At 46.2% G+C, this 14786-nt stretch overlaps 1 protein-coding gene across 12 annotated transcripts in view; it reads right to left on the reverse strand.

Annotated features, from left to right (window-relative positions):
• LOC128613895 (centrosome-associated protein CEP250) overlaps positions 1-14786 on the reverse strand; it is a 178226-nt gene that overhangs the window by 26682 nt on the left and 136758 nt on the right. For all 12 annotated transcript variants that reach the window (XR_008386954.1, XR_008386956.1, XR_008386955.1 and 9 more), the window contains 7 exons: positions 13299-13445; positions 12978-13061; positions 9601-9768; positions 2609-2830; positions 2116-2346; positions 1558-1788; positions 411-533 (listed from right to left, as the gene is read on the reverse strand). Coding sequence is in view for 9 of the 12 variants with exons in the window: in XM_053635059.1 (XP_053491034.1) it covers positions 411-533; positions 1558-1788; positions 2116-2346; positions 2609-2830; positions 9601-9768; positions 12978-13061; positions 13299-13445 (1206 nt within the window). In the remaining 3 variants the exon portion in view is untranslated. The remainder of the gene's footprint in view (positions 1-410; positions 534-1557; positions 1789-2115; positions 2347-2608; positions 2831-9600; positions 9769-12977; positions 13062-13298; positions 13446-14786) is intronic.

Here is a 14786-nt window from a genome sequence, read left to right on the forward strand (position 1 = left end):
CGTTTTTACCCATTAAAATAACGAGGTGTCGCGAGGCTGCGGTTCGCTGGCTGTCACCCGTCAGAACAAATCTATATTTCATGGCCACTTACACAGGTATAAATAGCCAAATGAGGGGCTGTAAGTGTGTAAAATGCCAGTGAAAGGTTGCGGGTGGAAGGCGTGTTCTGTCAGCGCGGCCAGCGGGTAATCAATCAGCCGCCGGTGGCAGCAGAGGGCCACTAAATCACGCCGATGCTAATTCCGAGCCGCGGCTACGGTGAGACTCCGGCGCTTCACCTGATCCGACAGCCTGACGGATCGCTCCACTACAGTCCGTTCAAGCTCAACCACGACAAACTATTAGTCACGCGGAGCCGGGCCGAGACTGTCGGGACACGCGCGGTTCCAGTTCAGTTTCAGGAAGTCACCTGTTCCAGTTCGCGGACGCGACAAACGAGGGATTCGCAGTCTGACTCGGAGCGCGTGTGAGTCGCTCTGTAGAGAGAGAAATCAGACTGGAGCTTCAGCGCCGCCTCGTCCTTCTCTTCCACCTGCAGAGAAAAAACAAACGGGACAGAATCACACACCTGAGGAATTTATTACAACAATACTCAAAGCTTTTTTCACAACATGACGACAACCATGACCATGACAACACCATGACAACACCATGACGACAACCATGACCATGACGACGACCATGACGACGACCATGACCATGACGACAGCCATGAGGACAACCATGACAACAACCATGACGACAACACCATGACGACAACCATGACCATGACGACAACACCATGACGACAACCATGACCATGATGACAACCATGACGACAACAGACGGTTTTAAGAGACACAGAGCGCTTCGACATTTTTAACGCCGCTAGGAAACCTGATGAACAGGAACGTTTTGACTTCGTCGTGACGTCTAGTGAATGCATGGATTTTAGTCACTCACTCTTGGTCTCTCTCGATCACTCTTGGTCTCTCTCTGTCTCTCTCTCTCTCTCACTTTCTCTCTCTCTCGCGTTCTCTCTCTCGCTCTCTCACAGCAGGCTGAAGGTTTACCAGGTGCTCCATTAAAGACAGCTTTTGAGAGATTTGGATCGCATGTAAAGTCATGCAAATTTACCAGGGGGTTATGAATGGAAGACTTGAGGGGTGTGTGTGTGTGGGTGTGTGTGTGTGTGTGTGTTATGTGGACTAAACTAAAAAGAGCAGGATCAATACAGTCTCTGTGTGATGCAACATCTAGTGCGACATCTGGAGCGATGACCCTTATTCTGAGAAGAAGAGGAACAAAAAGGGAGGAAATGTCAAGCTGGAGGAAAGGAGGGGCTTTCGTCTGTGTGTTTGTGTGTGTGTTTGTGTGTGTGTGACATTCGCATAACATCGCTTGTTCTCCTGAACCTCTCAAACAACTACAAATCGAAATCGATACAAACTCCAAACTCCGAGAATCCCGCTGGAGAGCACGTCCGCTCACTCCGCCGCCGCTCACCTGCAAATCCTCCGTCCGTAACGTCGTACCGCGTCGTGCCACCTGAAAACCGAACCCGAACTTATTCTGACCTGACTGCGCAGGGCGGCCATGTTGTCTCGGAGTGCGTCGATGACCAGCTCACACTCCTGCGCGTGGGCGTGGCTTAGCTCCAGCTCCCTCTGCGCGTCTCTCAGCCGCCGGCTCAGAGCGGTCAGGGCCTCGTCTCCGCTCTCCAGCTGAGCACAGCGCGCCTCCACGTCGCCCCGTAGAGCCACGATCTCCGCCTGCAGACGCGCCACCTGCTCCTCCCGCTCAACCACCTGAACACACACACATTTAAAGCAAAACAAAACACACTCCTGAAACCCCACTCGCCTAAAGGTCGTCTGTCTCATGGAACAGGTGCACCATCAGCGTGAAGTGCACAGAAATTCAAAACAAAAACAACACGCTTCCACGTTCTATAACTTTATTTAAAACCGCCCATAACGACGTGCCGAGAGCTTTATTAAGCGCAGGATCGGCCATTTTTATTGGGATTATTTCCGTTTATACCACGTTAAAAACGTTTACGTTCAAGTCCTGTTTGCGACTGTGGATTGTTTTATTCTCTGTCTAACGTTGTACTCGGAGACCGTTAGAAACACCTGGGCTCTGCTCTGCCTCCGGTCCTCCTCGTGGCTCTGCAGCGTGCTCTCCAGCTCTGCGATCTTGCTCACACAGGTCTGGTATTTCTGCTTGTAAAGCTGCACGGACTCGCCGAGCGGCTGTAGCCGGGCCTCGGCGTCCGACGCCGATCTTCGAGCCTCGAGTAGCTCCGCCTTCACCCGAGTCATCTCCGAGTCCTGAGAGCGCAGAGCTGCTTCCTTACGGCAGACCTGGGAACACGACGACACAGCACGTACGCTTCTCCGTAACAATATCACAAAAAAAATTAGCCTTTTTAATCAGGTAATGACATTTGTAGCCCATTTGTTGCGCTGCACAATGTATTGGCCCCCCTTTACGCTGTCCATTAGTGAACAAAGTCCACATCGGTAGTGTTTGAGGTGCAGGTACAGGTGGATTTTAGTGTGTTTCGCGTCTGTTTGATGATGGATGCGACCACGTCGGTAGGAGTACGGGATGCGAGAGGTTCACCTCGTCCTTGGCGTCTCTCTGCTGTCTCTGCGTCGACTCCAGCTCTCTGTGCAGGCGCTCCAGACTGGATCTGTGCTGGTGGAGGCGACTCTGCTCCTCCCGCAGCTCACTCCTCAGCGCCTGCACCTCCTTCTCCTTGCTCTCCCTTTGGCCCTGCGCCTCCTGCTGCCACTTCTGTACCTCGGCACGGAGTTCGCACAGCGCCTCCCGCTGGCTCTCGCACTGAAATACAGCCAATGATTTTCATTTTTTTATAAACCAGTCACACGAGATACGTTAAGATTCTGACTCACAGCTCAGTCGAAATAAAAATAATAAAAAAAATCTTCACACAAAAGAATTTAGTTAAACCGTGTGAAACGATTACAATCAAAAAGTCCATGTTAACATGTTTAAAAATGCTCCATGTGCCTTAATACCGGCGAAATAACTACAAATGGTCGCTCATTAAACATGCAAACTACACAGGAATATGCAAATTTTATGCAAACACCCCCAGTGTTCCTTCTGGAATCCCTAATAGCACTAATATACGCTAACTGAGCTAGCTAACGGCTAGCAAACGAGCTCACATCAGTCAGCCCTGTTCAATTACAGTACAGTGTTACCACGACAACCACCATCTGTTCGTCACAATCTTCAACAGCTCTGCTTAGCTGTTCACCTCAGCACGCAGGTTCATGTCGTCCTCTAATCTCGAACATGATCGGTACAAAGCCGTGGAGCTATGTGTAATGACATCACAAGCTGAGCTAAACACAGATACAGCGGTGCTTGAAAGTTTGTGAACCCTTTAGAATTGTCCATATTTCTGCATAATTACGACCCAAAACATCACCCAGAAGTCCTAGAAGTAGATAAAGAGAACCCGATTAAACAAATGAGACAGAAATGTTATACTTGGTCATTTATTTATGGAGGAAAATGATCCAAAATTATATATCTGTGAGGCGTAAAACATTTCTATTGGATTAAGATCAGGACTTTGACTTCGATTCTTCTTTACCCGTTCTCTGGTAGAACGACTCGTGTGCTCAGGGTCGTTGTCTTGCTGCATGACCCACTTTCTCTTGAGATGCAGTTCATGGACAGATGTCCTGACATTTTCCTTTCGAATTCGCTGGTATACTTTCTATACAGAATTCATTATTCCATCAATGATGGCGAGTCGTCCTGGTCCAGATGCAGCAAAACAGTCCCAAACCATGACACTACCACCACCATGTTTCACAGATGGGATGAGGTTCTTACGCTGGAATGCAGTGTTTTCCTTTCTCCAAACATTACGCCTCTCATTTAAACCAAAAGTTCTATTTTGGTCTTATCTATCTACAAAACATTTCCAACAGCCTTCTGGCTTGTCCATGTGATCTTTAGCAAACTGAAGAGTGGCAGCAATGATCTTTTCGGAGAGCAACAACTCGGAGATTTCGGAGGTCCTCAGAAATCTCCTTCGTCCGTGCCGTGATGCACTTCCACAAACATGTGTTTTGAAGATCAGACTGTGATAGATCCCTGTTCTTTAAATAAAACAGAGCGCTCGCTCACTCACTCGCACCTGATCGTCATCCCATTGAATGAAAACACCTGACTCTAATATCACCTTCAAATTAACGGCTAATCCTACAGGTTCACTTACTTTTACCGCTCACAGATATGTAACACCGGATCACTTTCCTCAATAAATAAATGACCGCGTGTAATATTTCTGTCTCATTTGTTTAATCGGGTTCTCTTTATCCACTTTTAGGACTTGTGTGAAAATCTGATGATGTTTTAGGTCAAAATTATGCAGATATATAGAACATTCTACAAACTTTCAAGCACCACTCTCTCGCTCTCTCTCTATAGCCCCGCCCCAAAATGAGTTTTATACATAAACGGGACGCGACACGACATCTCATTCAAACTGAACGGTCAAGTCACGCAAGCAGCTCAAACTTTCTGGCCTTTCTATCTAATCTACAAGCCTAATCTAACCAAATCTACAGCGGAACCAAACAACGTCCTCGTCGCCAGAGTTACACCGATCTGCGTTACTGAGAATAATCAATCTAATCGAGAACGCAAGCTAAGCTAGTTAGTTAACCAATACTAGCTGGAACTGGTAGCACAGGACACTCGCCAAAACAGGTGCGAGAGACGCACGAAACGGCCGTCGACGTTACCGTAGCGTTGACGTTAAATTCGGTTTCTTTCGGGTACGTGAACGGAGATTTAGCGTACGTCTATACGGTTCGTTCGGAGTCTGGAGTCAGAAGGAACTCGTTTGGATTTGATGGAAATGTTTGAGCGTAATCACAGCCGCAGACAAGCGTGCGAGTCCCGCTCGCTCCGAGAAGCGCTCCTGTGGCACTTTAATGACAGCAGCGCGGCATTAGATTATTAGACTCCGGAGTGTAATATGCCAGATGGGATAATATTCGTTTTTTTCCCCCTCCTGCTGATGATGCATTACAAAAATAAGGAGCGGTGGAACAGCTGTCTCGTCGGGGAAAAGTAATAAATCACAACGGCTCGCTCAAAACATACAAACACACCCATACACAAACACGCGATATTGCCTTTGTGGCATTTATTCAGCTTGGTATCCCCTTGGCATGGTGGTGTAAAACATACAGAGAGAGAGAGAGAGAGAGAGAGAGCGCGAGCCACAGAGAGAAAGAGAGCGAGACAGAGAGAGCGAGCGAGAGAGTGAAAGAACGAGAGAGAGAATGAAAGAGAGCGAGAGAGTGAGAGAGAGAAAGAGAGTGAGACAGAGAGAGCGAGCGAGAGAGTGAAAGAACGAGAGAGAGAATGAAAGAGAGCGAGAGAGTGAGAGAGAGAAAGAGAGTGAGACAGAGAGAGCGCGCGAGAGAGTGAAAGAACGAGAGAGAGAATGAAAGAGAGCGAGAGTGAGAGAGAGAAAGAGAGTGAGAGAGAGAGTGAGCGAGAGAGAGAGTGAAAGAACGAGAGAGAGAATGAAAGAGCGAGAGAGTGAGAGAGAGAGTGAGACAGAGAGAGTGAGCAAGAGAGCGAGAGAGAGAGGGAGAGAGAGAGAAAAAGAGAAAGAGCAAGAGAGAAAGAGAGCGAGAGAGAGAGAGAGAGAAAGAGAGAGAGAGAAAGAGCGAGAGAGAAAGAGAGCGAGAGAGAGAGAGAACGAGAGAGAGAGAAAGAATGAGAGGGAAAGAGAGCGAGAGAGAGAGAGAGAGCGAGAGAGAGAGAGAGAAAGAGAGCGAGAGAGAGAGAGAGAGAAAGAGTGAGAGGGAAAGAGAGCGAGAGAGAAAGAGAGCGAGAGAGAGAGAGCGAGAAAGAGAGCGAGAGAGAGAGCGAGAGAGAGAGCGAGAGAGAAAGAGAGCGAGAGAGCGAGAGAGAGAGAGAGCGAGAGAGAAAGAGAGCGAGAGAGAGAGAGAGCGAGAGGGAGAGAGAGAGAGAGAGAGAGAGGGAGATTGGTCTGCATTTACCTTGCGAGCGTCATTAAGAGCGCTGCACTAATTGTGTTGTTTTAAACGAGTGAAATCCGATAATGACTCCATTAGTGACTCGGCTGCAGCGATGTCTCTCAGGATTGACGGTGAAAGGACGACGGAAGTGTGTGTGTGTGTGTGTGTGTGTGTGTGTGTGTGTGTGTGTGTGAGATGGGTCTGAACCGAGAGAGAAAGAAATAAAGAGAAGAGTGGGGAGCAGGGACAGAGAATAAATGAAATAAGAGGCGAGAGAATAAGCAGAGACGAGGAGAGGCGGCGTGAACGTTCCCTGCGGACGAAAGCGATAGAGAGAGACAGAAGGACGGACGGAGGGGACGACAGACGGATAGAGAGTCTAATCAATATTACACTCATGGCTGCATACATTACCGCATCAATCAGTGCTAAGCTGCGGTGTAATTTTCTATCTCCCCCGATTTCTCTCCCAACCTCATCACACAGACAGACAACACCCCATGGCTATTTCTGATGAGTTTCAGTGGCTGAGAGAGAGAGACAGTGAGAGAGAGAGAGAGAGAGAGAGAGAGGGGAAGAAAAGAAAAAAAAAGAAAAGAAAGCTGTTTATGGAGCGCTTGCTCTCTCTCATATCTGTCTCTTTCTTTCCACCGCTGATTAATTTCCAAACTCGGCCGGCGGTGCCATTAGCATAAAATTTCCATGGATCAAGCCCCTGCAATGAAACCCCTTCATCAAGTCGCTTGTCAAACATAAAAATTTCAAATCTCATTTTGTTTCTAATATCATTTTCATACCGACACGACGAGAAGAAGTGTGTGTGCGCGCGCGTGTGTGTGTGTGTGTGTGTGTGTGTGTGTGTGTGTAGAAGGAAAGACCGGGACAGAAGGAGAGACAGAACTGGGATGCTCTCAGGCACTGCACAAACTGAGTTATCAAACAAAATGAAAAGAGCTGTGAGCCGCTGTGAGTGTTAAACGGGTCTATTTATTTATTTATTTGTTTGTTTGTTTGTTTGTTTGTTTATTTGGTCGACGGCCGGAAACGGGGTTCGACCCGGGAGTCCGGCTGCTCGACGTGGAGCCTCTTTACGCTTCGGTTAAAGAGGTCCCTCGTTCATCCTCTTTGCATAATGCTGTAACCAAACACACACACACACACACACACACACACACACCTCTCTCCCTCTAGCGCAGTGAGTGGGAGTGTTTTTTTTTTTAAATAATCCTGCAGATATTACTGTTTGTACCTGTCTGCAGTATTTTCTGATAAACTCGGTTGGTCCAATTCCCAAATATAATTTAAATAAGCAATTTAAACACTGTTCAAAGTGTGTGTGTGTGTGTGCGCGTGTGTTTTTTTAAACGACAACATCTAGACTGCTCGCCTGTAACAAGTCAGGAATCATTTTTGTGACTGGCTGTGAATAGAAGAAAAAAGATTTATTCATTATCTCACTCACGCATGGTGGGAACACACCCAATCACATGCTGACGTACACCAGGGGGCAGGTCCGAGTCGGCCATCCACCTACTGGCGTGTGTGTGTGTGTGTGTGTGTGTTTGGGATGTGGAAACCGAGGAAACCGGAGAACCCGGATGAAACCTGCACGGGAGAACGTTCGAAACTCCACGCGGTTTCGTGCCGCTCTCTTCAGATTTATTTAGTTATTTGTTTGAATTGTTTCCTTCTGTCGTTCTGTTTATCTGTTCATTATTATTATTATTATTATTAACAGAAGTAGTAATTAGTAATATTTATTATTAGGTTCTTTTATTTACTGTACCACTTGGTCTTAAAAAAACAAACAAACAAAAAAAAACTAACTATAAAATGGAGTGAGGAAAGACGCAGAGGGAAAAAAAACACAGGAAGTGACTTCATCCAGGTCAACTTAAACCCCTGAGAGAGAGAGAGAGGGAGGGAGAGAGAGAGAGAAAGAGGCAGAGAGAGACCCACACACAGAGACAGAAAGAAAGAGACAACGAGAGAGAGACAGAGGCAGAGAGACAGAGAGAGACAAAGAGAAAGAGGCAGAGAGACAGCAAGAGAGAGACAGAGAGAAAGACACAGAGAGAGACACACACAGAGACAGAAAGAAAGAGACAGCGAGAGAGAGACAGAGAGGCAGAGAGAGACAGCGAGAGTGAGACATGGAGAGAGAGACAGAGAGGCAGAGAGAGACAGCAAGAGAGAGAGAGAGGTAGGGAGAGAGGCAGAGAGAGACAGCGAGAGTGAGACAGGGAGAGAGACAGAGTGAGAGAGAGAGACAGAGAGAGAGAGAGACATCGCGAGACAGAGTGAGAGAGAGAGGCAAAGAGAGACAGAGAGAGAGAGACAGAGTGAGAGAGAGACAGAGAGAGAGAGAGACAGAGTGAGTGAGAGAGAGAGACAGAGAGAGAGAGAGAGACAGAGAGCGAGAGAGAGACACAGAGTGAGAGAGAGTGACAGAGTGAGAGAGAGAGACAGCGAGAGAGAGACAGAGTGAGAGAGAGACAGAGAGAGAGAGAGACAGAGAGAGTGAGAGAGAGAGACAGAGAGAGAGAGAGAGAGACACAGAGTGAGAGAGAGAGACACAGAGTGAGAGAGAGAGACAGAGAGAGAGAGAGAGAGACACAGAGAGAGAGAGAGCGACAGAGTGAGAGAGAGAGACAGAGAGACAGAGAGAGAGAGATCTTGGAGCTGTAAGAGCAGTAGAGGGCGAGCATGTGGTCTGTTTGTTAAAAAATAGAATGAAATGATCAGGTAGCGATGCTTTGAACTTTCCAGTTCCCTCCATCTCACGTTCTCTCACGCTCTTAATAACTCCTACCATTAATAACAGCAATTTCCATACCTTTACTAAACTCACCCACACATGCACATACACACACACACGCACTCACACACGCACTCACACACGCACGCACACACACACGCACACACACTCACCCTAAAGATAGTCATTAATTATGAAAAACAGCACTGCCCTGAAGGAGGGTTCCATTGTTTAGATTTAATAAGGATACGGAATCGATGCGATCGAATCAATCTTCCCTAATTAAAAAAAAGCGCTATATTGTGAACCAATCAAGGTGCATAAACCAGATTAAAATAAATGAAGGAACCGCGCCACGAGCTATGGCTCCTAATTAAATGAGGCTAATTGGAATTCCACGGCGATGTGTGCTCCGCTGATGAGAGTGTAGGGGTGGTCTGCTCCCGGGAGAGCTGTCCTACTGTAAATATACTCCCGTTATATTCACACACACACACACACACACACACACACACACAAACCCCTACTGTTTTAATACGACCTCAGTAGCAGGAGGTTTTGCATTAACAATGAGAAACTGGTAAAAGATTGAACTTTACGGTGCGTACGCATTATTTCGACAGCAGGACGCAAGTACGCGGCAACCGACACCCAATTTACGCTGCCACTCTGACCACGCCCCCTGACGCCAGAGCGGTGAACATGACGCTCTATCGGCGTTATACGTTATTAGGAACGTTTTCTGTTTTGGCACCAGAGCATGGAGGACATCGTGACAGGAAATGAAGACGTGGATAACGAGGTGTTCTCACCCGCGCGTGAAGATTTTCTTTCTCGACCTGAAGCTGGACGTTTCTGCCTTTTTCCTCCTCGAGCGTCTCGTCCCTCTGATTCAGGAGCTTCTGTAAGCTTCGCACTTCCTCCTCCAAGGTCGTGACCTCCTCAGCTTTAGAGTTCACCTCCTGAACCTGGCCTGCGAGCTACACACACACACACACACACACACACAACGCACACGTGTGCAATCTTTATTTCTTTATATCTGCCTTGTTTGCAAGGAAGTAAACAACAATAACAACAACAAAAAAAAGTGCATTAATGGTCACAGCATCTCAGTCGCAGGTCACTTCCTGACATGGAAACCTTCCAATAACGAGATCTGGTTCAATTCCAGCAAAACAATAAAGAAGAGAAGAAGAAGAATGTCATTTACGAGTCGAATCAGGAGCAGACGCTGAGAATACAGGTTACGGAATAAACTAACTCCTCTGCGTTCATTTGGGTTACGCCACGGTGCTGCTAAATCCTCTACTCTGATTGGTCAGAAGGCGTCGATTCATTTTCTATAATGGCAGCAGTATATTAACGCGCCGGTTCTAACACATTATCGTTTCTGTAGTCACAGGGACTAGTCTACTAGGACAAGGACTTCTACTGCAGATGCTCCTGCTGTTTTCGGTCATTAATATATACATAAATGACTTTACAGCTGCTGCAACGTAAGTGAGAACAGGAACTAACGTGTTTCGAGGACGTTGCGCAACATTAAACGTAACTATAAATGGATAAATAGTACGAGGTTGTTGTTTTTTTAAAAAAAAAATCAATGAAAAACTGTATTCGTTGACAACCTGATGCGGTATAAGAGGAATAAAAAACACCCCAGGACGCGGTGTTGGAGGAAAACGATCAACTTCAGCGTGATAACAGAAACTCGCCAAACTTCAGCACAGCGAGACGGTCGTCGATCCGTTTCCTCTAACGGCAAGACGCGGCGTGTTTCATTCCGTACAAACGTCACGTCCTGTGTTACACCGGTTTTACACTAACCTCGAAGGAGTAAAGTCCGGTAACATAGCGTCCGGAAGTCACTAACGATAAACGCAGGACGATAATGTCCCGGGTTTTAAACCGAGCTTAAATACCAGAACGCTCCCAAATCAAATCCAGCGCCGGAGTGTGAAAACCGGACGGACGGGGAAAAGGACGGATATTAAACACGACGCGTTTCTGCACGTCCAGACGCTCACAAAGAGCCTTTAAAATGTTCTCCGAGCTGTGATCACTTTGCAGAATTAATTACGGCGTGTGTGTACGCATGTGTGAAATTACACAGAGTTCCAAAGCGTGTAATTACAGGCAACACGGTAAGCAAACAATGGGCTGTAAAAGCAGGACAGCGTGCGAGGAAAAGGGGTGGGGTGGTGGTGGAGGTGGTGGTGGTGTGTGTGTGTGTGGGGGGGGGGTTATCAAGCGATTAACGCAGCGATCAAAGCCCGTTGTGGTCCTGCATGGAGAGCTGAGGAGCTGCGTTCATCCCAGAGAGCCGTCCCCTTCACTGTAATTTCACCACAAACACTCTCTGGATTGTCTTTGCGGGTTCCTCTGGTGCAAAGTTTTTCAGAAGAGCACAAAGGAAAAGTAAGAAGTAGAAGAAAAAAAAAAAACACCCAGGAGAAGTAAACGAGTACAACCCCATCCCCCCTCCCTACAGCTCCCCGTCCCATCTTCATCATCAGATTAAAAAGACGTCTCTGTGCGAGTCTCGGAAAAATACTACATAAAGAAACGACTAACTAGTCTGATGCCCTCCTTCCCTTCATGGAGACGGAGATGGGTGCCCTTCAGCAAAAATGAATTTTCCAATCGCAGTTAGTTCTGCCATGAATAAATAAACAAATGAATAATTGAGAGCAGCGACATAAATAAATAACATCACAAACATTTCACCGGAGCTCGTAAGCACTGGGCGGATAACTGGAGCTGCATGCTAATGATACAAAAAAAAAAAAAACGCAACATGGGAGCAGGTCCTGTTGCATTATTCAACGCTCCATCACCGAAAAAAGAAGAAAATATTATATATATATATCTATCAAGGACCTCAAAAGGTTCAGTCGGCACTGAAGTGACAGGTTTGTCCTGTTTATAACACGCGAGGACACTCGGGAAAACAAACGAACGACCGGTCAGAGATGAGTGAAGGGAATTCTTTAAGGTCCATGTGTATTCCTCCTCACTGTGCCCTCCTGTCCCGCCCTTCCTCAGGCCTGCGAGGCCTCGGGACGCTCCGGAGAGCTCCGGCCTGGTGCTCGGCGTTTTCTGAAGGGACGGGGCGTCGCCTGGTCATCGCAGGCTTTCGCGACACTGCACGCACGTGTCCGGAGAGCTTCGAAGCGGCGGATCGGACGCAGGGTTCTCCTCGCGCCGCTGTTTACTTTCACGTTCGATTTGCAGCGAGTGCTCTTGGAGCGGAGGATAGAATTGATTGGATTCGTTTCTCCTGTTTACCTTCTCTCTCTGTAACCGACGCAAGAGGAGGGGACAGGAGAGACAGGATAGGAGGACACCGAGGGTCTTACAGGCCTTCAGAGAAGGTCTAATAACAATAATAATAATAATAATAATAATAATAGAAGAAGCAGAGGAAAGAGAAAAAAGAGGAATAAGAAAGAGAAGAAGAGGAAAGAGGAAGAAGAAGGAAACGAAGGTGAAGAAGAAAAAAGAAAAGAGGAAGAAGAAGAGGAAACATGAAAGAAGAAGAAGGAGGAGGAAGCAGAAAAAAGAGGAAGAATGAAAAGAAGAAAAAAAGAGAGGAAAAGAGTAAAGTGGAAGAAAGTTGAAGAAGAGCAGGAAAGAGGAATAAGGATAAGAAGACGTAGGGAAAAAAAAGAAAGAGGAAGAAAAGGATGAGGATGGAATGGAAAAAGGAAGAAGGAGGCTACGGATGAATAAGAAGATGAGGAAGAAGAAGGAGGAAAAAAAAGAAGTAGAGGAAAGGGAAAAAGAGGAAGAAGAAAGAGAAGAAGAGGAAAGAGGAAGAAGAAGGCAACGGAGGTGAAGAAGAAAAAAGAAAAGAGGAAGTAGAAGAGGAAACAGGAAGAAAGAGGAAGAAGGAAGAGAAACATGGGAGAAAAAATAAAGAGGAAGAAGGAGGAGGAGGAGGAGGAGGAGGAAGTAGAAAAAAAGAAGAAGGAGGAAAAGAAGAGGTAGGGAAAAAAGAAAGAGGAAGAAAAGGATGAAGATGAAATGGAAGAAAGAAGAAGGCGGCTAAAGATGAAGAAGAAGAAAGAGAAAAAAGAAGAAGAAATAGGAAGACAAAGAAGAAGGGAGAAGGACATGAAAGAGGAAGAAGAAGGAGAAGAAAAAGAGGAAGAAGAAGAAGAAAAAAAATCCTGCAAGGTCTCACCTCATTGTGCGTAGAGGTCAGATGTTCCTGAACAGCGCTCAGCTCGGCCGTTAACTTCAGCACCGCATCATCTCTGCAGGCCACCTACAGCGCGTACACACACACACACACACACACACACACACACCCTTCTACCGCACTGACGCAATATAGGAAATCATTCTGCACATATAAATATTCAGTGTGAAGCGTCAGTAATTAACATGCGTAACGTCCTAAGAGTTTATTAAAAAAAACCTTTTGCAATCTGCCCCCTGCGGGGAACTACACTAATGGCCCTGATGTGTCCATCCAGATGTGACGGTGCAGATGTGGTGGTACCTCCTTCTGAGCTGTGCGGTGTTTCTCTGTGAGCAGATGGAGCTGATGATGCTGCTCTTGCAGCTGAGACACCAGTGTGTCCCTCTGTCCTTCAGCCTGCTGTAGCTCAGTCCTCAACCTGGACACCAACGCTTCGTCCTCCACCAGCTACACACACACACACACACACACACACACACACACACACACACACACACACACACACGCAGGATACCGGGGCTGTCAAATTTCTTTAAAAATATTCATGTTATTAAGACTCATAAAGGCTTAGCCACATTATCTTTATCTTATTATATCTGGAAAGAAGAAGAAGAAGAAGAAGAAGAAGAAGAAAGAGGAAGAAGAAAAGGAAATAGGAAGGATAAAAGGAAAGAAGAAGAAGGAAAATAAGAGGAAACATTAATATCATTATTATTCTTAAGAAGAAGAAAGGACGTGGAAAGATGACGAAGAAGGGAAGGAAGAGGAAACGGGAAGGAGAAAAGGAAAGAAGAAGAAGAGAGAAGTGGAAAGAGGAAGGAGAAGGAAAAGAAGAAAGAAGATGATGATGTTGAAGAGGGAGAAGAAGTGAAAAGAGTAAATAGGAAATATTAAGAAGAACAGGAAAGAAGACGACGTGAAAAGAGGAAGAAGATGTGGAAAGAAAAGAAAAATAAACAGGAAGCGGAAAAGAAAAGATGAAGAAAAAGAAGAGGAGAGGAAATAGGGAAAAGAAAAGGAAAGAAGGAGAACAAGAGGAAAAAGAATAAAGAAGAGGGAGAGGAAATAGGAAGAAAAGGAAACAGGAAGAAGAAGGAGAAAGACAAGAACATACAGTAAAAGAAGAAGAAGAGGAAGAAGAACAAGCAAGAAGAAGAAGAACAACAACAAGAAGGAGCAAGAAGTCAAAAAAGAAGAGGAAGAAGAGCGACGAGCAAGAAGACGACGTAGAAGAAGAGGAAGAACGACAACAACAACAAGCAAGAAGACGAAGAGGAAGAACGACAACAACAACAAGCAAGAAGACGAAGAAGAAGAACGACAACAACAACAAGCAAGAAGAGGAAAAAGAAGAAGAGGAACAACAAGCAAGAAGAGGAAGAGGAGGAAGAGGAGGAATAACAAGCAAGAAGAGGAAGAGGAGGAAAAAGAGGAACAACAAGCAAGAAGAGGAGGAAGAAGAGGAACAACAAGCAAGAAGAGGAAGAGGAGGAAGAAGAGGAATAACAATCAAGAAGAGGAAGAGGAGGAAAAAGAGGAACAACAAGCAAGAAGAGGAAGAGGAGGAAAAAGAGGAACAACAAGCAAGAAGAGGAAGAGGAGGAAAAAGAGGAACAACAAGCAAGAAGAGGAGGAAGAAGAGGAACAACAAGCAAGAAGAGGAAGAGGAGGAACAACAAGCAAGAAGAGGAAGAGGAGGAAGAAGAGGAATAACAAGCAAGAAGAGGAAGAGGAGGAAGAAGAGGAACAACAAGCAAGAAGAGGAAGAGGAGGAAGAAGAGGAATAAC

The sequence above is a fragment of the Ictalurus furcatus genome, chromosome 10 (assembly GCF_023375685.1).
Source record: "Ictalurus furcatus strain D&B chromosome 10, Billie_1.0, whole genome shotgun sequence".
Classification (NCBI taxonomy): Eukaryota; Metazoa; Chordata; class Actinopteri; order Siluriformes; family Ictaluridae; genus Ictalurus; species Ictalurus furcatus.